Source organism: Echinops telfairi, unplaced genomic scaffold (assembly GCF_000313985.2).
Source record: "Echinops telfairi isolate 266 unplaced genomic scaffold, ASM31398v2 ScPeMD7_443;HRSCAF=831, whole genome shotgun sequence".
NCBI lineage: Eukaryota > Metazoa > Chordata > Mammalia > Afrosoricida > Tenrecidae > Echinops > Echinops telfairi.
The window spans coordinates 74,717,730-74,724,861 of NW_022104341.1; the positions used below are offsets into that span (position 1 = coordinate 74,717,730).

The 7,132-nt window shown below is 39.3% G+C and overlaps 1 protein-coding gene and 1 pseudogene across 1 annotated transcript in view; both read right to left on the bottom strand.

Annotated features, from left to right (window-relative positions):
- Positions 1–7,132, bottom strand: part of SCP2 (sterol carrier protein 2) — a 120,670-nt gene that overhangs the window by 76,587 nt on the left and 36,951 nt on the right. Inside the window, exons 8-10 of the mRNA XM_045291809.1 lie at positions 3,829–3,915; positions 2,389–2,539; positions 1,124–1,271 (exon numbers count right to left, since the gene is read on the bottom strand). Of these exons, the coding sequence (XP_045147744.1) occupies positions 1,124–1,271; positions 2,389–2,539; positions 3,829–3,915 (386 nt within the window). The remainder of the gene's footprint in view (positions 1–1,123; positions 1,272–2,388; positions 2,540–3,828; positions 3,916–7,132) is intronic.
- Positions 6,115–6,417, bottom strand: LOC105978272 (annotated as a pseudogene).

Genomic DNA, 7,132 nt, shown 5'->3' on the forward strand with positions numbered 1-7,132 from the left:
TTCCAGCACGTTTTTTTTTTTTTAACATTTTATTAGGGGCTCATACAACTGTTATCCCAATCCATACACACATCAATTGTGTAAAGCGCATTTGTACATCGTTTCTCAAAACATTTTCTCTCCATTTAAACCCCCAATATTAGGTTCCAGCACGTTTTAAATGCATTTTTTGTGGTAAAAGTAGGTGCCTCAGCTGATATTCGGGTCAGCTTCTACTCGAGTATATATGGTTCTCTCATTTGGGATATGCAAATTAAAACTAAAAATAAGATACCAATAAACACTTTAACTAGATGCTGTAGAGTCAATTCTGGCCCATATTGACCCGGTTGTGCTAAAAAGTACACCTTTGTTCTAGAGTTTTTGATGGCTGATTTTTGGGGAGTGGATCACCAGGTCTTCCTCCCAACGCATCTTTAGGCACTCAAGCCTCTAACTTTTCAGTCGGCAGCCAAGTGTGTCAACTGTTTGCACGGTTCAGAGACTCCACACATTCTTTGCATTGTTGTTAGGCGCTGTTAAGTTGGTACCGACTCAAACAACAGAGCAACACACCACCTGGTTCTGTGTCATCCTCACAATTTGTCCTTCTGCTCGAGCCCATTGTTGCAACTACTATATCAGTTCATTCTGTCGGGGTCTTCATTTTTTTACTCTGTAGAATCATTAATATTTTAAAACTGACCACAGTAAGTGTTAGCAAAGATGTGAAGCACTTGAAACTCTTACACATGGGTAGTATATTTGAAACATGGTAACAACCACCTATGAAAAGAAAACAAATCTTCCAGATCCCACCAACTAGTTTTCCCATTTTCCTTCCTACAAGTACTTATCCAAACATAATTTGAAACAGCTAGAACCATATATTTCACTCCAGATCCTTTATTTCCCATTTAATACTATAAGCACCCTTGATTTCAATTATCTTTACACCCTTATCCTAGTGTTGGCAACATGGCAGGTTCTAAAGAGTCCAGCACCAACACCATTTACATTCACTTGGTAGTGTGGCAGAGCCATCATGGTAGGGAAGGCAATTAGTGGATTATTTTGTTTAACGGTGCAAGTAAAGTCTTCTCAGTGAAGTTTAACCAGTTAACCTGCTCCCTTCAGATAGTACCTTCCGGACAGAGTCCCAGTGCTTCATAAGTAAGGAGCTCGTTGACAGAAAAGCAATCATGGAGTTCTATTACATCAACATCATTTGGTGTCAGGCCAGATTTCTCATAGCACTTTCTGGCAGCTTCTTTACTCATATCAAAACCAACCTAAAACCAAAATCATATGCAAATTAGAGGCATAAAAAACTGAGCTTTTTAGATAAGGAAATGTTCTAAGTGGTCAACATATGCATAACTTCAATAGTTAGGAATTGATGACACACATTAACATCTTAGTTTATTCTATATTACACACAAAGCCCAAATAAAACATTACTTAGGAGGGAAAACATATATATTAAATGTCATACTATAAAGAAAGTATCACATATAACACATATGAAAAGGACTTAGAATTTCTTTGGCCATATCTTGTGGAAAGTTACAAAACTATATCAAACCACAACATATAGTTGTAGTAAGTTCAAGAGTTTTATCAATAGATCATTATGATTCAGAAACATAAAAAATAGGGAGAATTTCCATATGAAAACACATAATCTTTTAGATCATATAAGATTCAAACCTAGGTGGTCCAAAGCTCAGGATCTTACCGCCTCCTTGTTGTCAGATAATGAAAGAAGATGCAAACTCAATTTTCTTCAAATGAAACTGTTGTAATGCGGGTCTAAGTTCCACCTCTGCCACATCTTTGCTTTGTGATTTGTCACAGCAACATTTCCAAATTCACAAAGTTATTATGAAATCACTTTGTAAACTGTAACTAACCACTGTTTTGTTTATACGTATGAGTGCTTATTGCATAATGTGTACATATATTCTCAAATATTCTACGAACTCAAGATCAGAATTCTCAATCTCTTTCTTTCCTCCACTTTATACTCAATCTTCAGTGAGGCTTTTCGAAGTGCAGAGGAAGGAGAGGTATCAAGAAAATTCATGGGAAACACCCTTGTTTTCCCCTCAACTCTTCACGGTTGGAATTAGGAGCATATTCCATCAACTCAAAATAAAAGTACATAGTGCATGAATGAATGACGCGTTATCATACAATGACAGTGGCTCCATTGCAAGAAGGAGCTGTTCTCATTAGTTGTAATCCTGTAACAGACTCTTAAGGATGTGTTGCAATATTAAAACATCTAGAACATTATTTTTCAAGTAAATAGTTTCCAGAGCTATTTATTATGGCAAATTGGTGCCACCTTGAAATTTTAAACAGATATCCCTCAATTTGATGAATAAGACAGAACCTCAAATATACCGTTTTAATGACGCTTTTCTCTTCAAATGAGCTTGGGAAATCCGTCACCATCTCTTGTGCCAGAATTTCCACAGCTTTGGACTGCAGGCCATATTTCTGTACAAATGGTTCACTGGCCAAAATGGCTGCTGCGGCACCATCTGAAGTGGGACTAAAATGAAGTATGAATGATTACTTGCACCTGGGACCACCTGAACTCAATCCAAGATTCCAAACTAGGAGGTCTGTCTGTACAGGACAGTAGTTCTCAACCTTCCTCATGCCATGGCCCTTTCATACAGTTCCACATGTTGTGGTGACCCCCCAACCATAAAATTATTTTTGTTGCCACTTCATAACTGTCATTTTGCTACTGTTATGAATCAGGCGACCCCTGTGAAAGGGTGATTTGACACCCCCCCAAAGGGGCCGCACCCCACAGATTGAGAACCACTCGTATAGGAAATAAGTAAAGTATGCTTGCAGGTCAGTAGACTGTATGATAACACCATTAAAAATGCCCTGGGCTTTCCCACTGGAAGACTCAACCTTTTCTGAGGCCCTGCATGACAGTGAGTGTGCCTAGTCTTTCACCCCAAAAGTTCTGATGGTGAAGAATCCTGGATTTGCCTGTGTAGCTGCATAAGGCATCGTCTGGTTCCTTTTGATGAACCAGTACACAGATATTTCTATTCCAGAATAATAAAGATTCTACTGTAAGCCTGTATCGCTCTAAATTTCCTATTTCCTAAATAACTCAGCCCTGGTGCCTTTCAGAAACTGAGAAAGTATGTGATTTGGTTATGACTCTTGAGATCTCAAAAATCAATGCGTTCTTTTAGAACACGCTGAGAAGGAAGGGGACAAAGAGCAAGAAGCTCTTAGAAAGTTCAGCTGGACTTTCTACGTGGCCAGACTCTCCTACTGTGCCTGATAAAAGCTGCTCCAATTTGTTGGCTTCCACACTAGGCAGCATCTCTAGGACACAGCCTGGTATGAACTACGCCACAGGAGGGAGCTATGCAGCAACTACTCAGTCTTCTAGGCCACAGCAAGTGTCAGCCTGTCTTCAAGATGAAACTATTATGATCTTCGAGCTATGATTTTATTCTCCGCTATCACAGGTGAATAAAATTTCCTAGAGTAGAAGTGTACAGTGGAGAAAACAAAATACCCATAAATAAAACCTTTCGATGGCACTAGCCACCTAAGTCATGTTAATGAATAAATACAATGAAAAGAAGCAAAGTAGGCAGACGAAGTCATATAAAACATGATTAGGCAAGAGAAGAGACAGGCTGATGCTGCATGTGTAGAAAGTAAGGGTGCTTTAATGAAAGTAATGAGAGTTAGGGCTACCATGGTAGAAGTTCTACGAAAGCCAGAGACAGCAACAGAGCCCAAGGCTTAGCCCACAGCAGTTCCATCTCTCTATTAAATATTAAAGTGTGTTCTTCTTACCAACACTGCAAGACAGTCAAAAAATCAGTAACTTTTCGAGATTTCATCACTTCCTCTAAACTGTATTCCTTCTGGAATTGGGAATATCTAAACACAAAATATTTAGTTACCAAATGCGAGTTAGCAATTGCAATATTGTTGAAATGTTCTTGACCAGAACTTAAAAAAATATTTCTTTTCAGAAACAAAAGGCAGGCTTTTATGAATAATTCCAACTTTCAGCAAATAATTCACTTAAATGTTGAGTTTAAAAAACTCTAACTCCAAAATACTATATCCCGCCGGCCTCAACTAACCCTAGAGAATTAAAAATGCTATTAATTAAGAGCAATATTAAATGATTTGCAGCTCAGCTAACTTTTATGGTGATACTATGTAAGTACATTAGATGAAAACTAATAAGAAAACTCTTAAATAAATGTACAAAACCTGTACGTTTTCCTCATTTCTCAAAGCACATTTCTCTTCTGATCACTAGAGAGGAAAATTAATTTTAGCCCCAGTGACTCCTGGCCTCAGAAATACTGCTATGACCAAAACAGCAGCAAGAGACACCACAAAGGAATTCCTAACAGCTGACTTCAACAGGTATGGGGATTAACAAGCTATTCAAATACAGAACCGATAGAGATGCTGTTGCTTTGACCTGCAGATTAGTGTCTGCATATTTGCTTCTGAAGTTAATTATTTAAAAAAATGTTAATTGTGACCACTGTCAATTTTCAAAACACTTAATGTTGCCTTAGAACTATGTGCCAGATCTTGTGCTAAGCAATGAAACATGGACATAGTCTTGAACTTCAAGGAACTCAGTCTTATTCTGTGCAAACTAATATACACTTCTAATGCAATATGACAAGTATTGTGACAGAAAAATCAATCAGGGTAAGACAGTCCAAATATTAGAGTAAAACAAAGGAGTCAAACACCTTCCTCAAGAATCATATACCCGGGAACCGATTACAAGGATCTACATATAACCTCCTCCCTGGGGGAAGGACAACAGAAAAGTGGGTGAAGGGAGACGTTGGACAGTGTAAGATAGACAATAATTTATAAACTATCAAGGGTTCATGAGCGGGGAAGGAGGGGGGAAATGAGCTGATGCCAGGGGCTTAAGTGAAGAGCAAATATCTTGAGAATGATGAGGGCAATCAATGTACAAATGTGCTTGACACAATTAATGCATGTATGGATTGTGATAAGAGTTATATGAGCCCCTAATAAAATGATTTTTTTTAAAAAGAATCATATACCCAACACAATTGTCTTTCTAATACAATGGTGAAATGAAGACATACCAGATAAGCAGAAATTATGGGAATTTGTAAAACTCAGAGCAAGCTTACAAGAAAATACTGAAGAAGTTGCTCTGGATGGAAAACAAACATTAAACTACAGCTTCACCAAGATATCAAGTCAGCCAAAGAATTTTCAAAACTATGGTAAATTCTACAACATATACAATTCTGCAACAACAGTAATAACAACAAAACATGTAAGTCCTTATATAGATAAATATGGTATGTACAGAAGTACAAGCATTTAAATATACAGAATTGTAAGCATTTATACATATTTATATACATATAATAGCACACATACGAAACATACCAAAAGATACTTCTTAGACATACCCAAACACCTCATGGATCTGAAGGCTAAGGTCCACAGTCTCTCGAACATCTAAGTCAACTAGCATAACAGTTTCTAAAGATAATGTTTTGCATCCTACTTCGGTGAGTAACATCTGAGGTTTTAAAAGGTATAAGTGGTCATCTAAGATAACAACTTTGGGTCTCTTCCAAAATGTAATAAAGGAGAGCAAAAGAAATCAAAGACTCAAGGAGGCAATTAGTCTAGAGGACTAATGGTCCACATAAAACACAGCCTCCTTTAGCCTGAATCCAAGAATTAGATTGTGCTCAGCTATCACTGACTAATCTGACCATTAAGCCTTGTTTTTTGTTTGTTTTTTAATATTGAAAGTTCTTTATTACCAACAGACTACCACCAGTTTCCCAGCTATATACTAAGCCCTATGTGTCTCTCCAAGCCATGCTGAGGACCCATGAGACACAACCATAAGCTAACTCTTTCTCCTTTCGGGGGACCAAGGTGCTCCCTGGGGCACACAATGTGCAGAGGGTCCTCAGGAAAGGAGTCAGAGGACACGACCAAGCAGCATACCATGTGGAGGAAGGTTGGAGATGGGGCCCCTCTTGGCACCCACTAGGAAGGGTTACCCCGCAGAAGAGGTGGGCGGGTGCAGGAGTGGGAGGCTCCCTAAGTAGTGATGGCTCCAGTGGCAAAGAGCTCAATGAAGAGGATGAGGATGAAGACAACCAAGCGGATGATGACAATCATCTTCCCGTTTTCCCACCAGAACTTGGAAGCCACTTTCTGCGATGTCATCTTGAAGTGCTTGGATATGGCTTCCAGGTCATCTGTCTTGTGAAGATGGTCCAAGTTTTCTCCTCGGGCCAGGATACATTCCACATTGTGGGTCATAATATTCTTGACTCACACCACCTTACTTTGTGAGTTCTGCACCTGGTAATTCCCTCCTCCTCTATTGGCCTCCTCCATTTATCAGGAACAAAAGCCACGCTTGGTGGCCATCTTTCAGCCAAATACTACACGGGCCTCTAAACACCCATGATGAATAAGCTCCTTAGAACAATCAACTGTAGGAGACCAAATGGGCAGCATTTGCACAAAAGCAAAAATGAGAAGGCCAGAAGGATGGGGAGACTGGAGGGATGGAAATGGAGAAAGCAGGCTGGAAATGGGAGAGTGCTGGCACGACACACAGATCACAGACAATGTCACGGAACAAATTGTGTATAAAATCACCCAAAATATAATAAAATGATCAACAAGGGGAAAAAAGAAAACAGAAGCAATGGATTTTGTCCTCAGGGGGGGTTTATATTAGGAAGAAAACTACACAGATTATGGAATGATGTGCAGCACGTTACTTTCTCTAACTGTGGAATGATGTGCAGCAAGTTACTTTCTATAACTCTTAATTTCCTAATCTAGAAAATAGGGATATTAATATCTACTCTATTGAATCCTTGTGCCAGGGCCCCTGCTGGTTTAGTGGGTTGTATGTTAGGCTCCTAACCACAGGTCAGCAGTTCGAAACCACCAGCTACTCTGTGGGAGAAAGGGGAGGCTTTCTATTCCCATAAAGAGTTACAGTAAACTTCGGGAGAAGGATATATCTGACCAGAGCACACAGGAACAGATGACGGGGGAGGAGGAGAGACTGGAGCACATCCTGACCCACTAGGCCAAA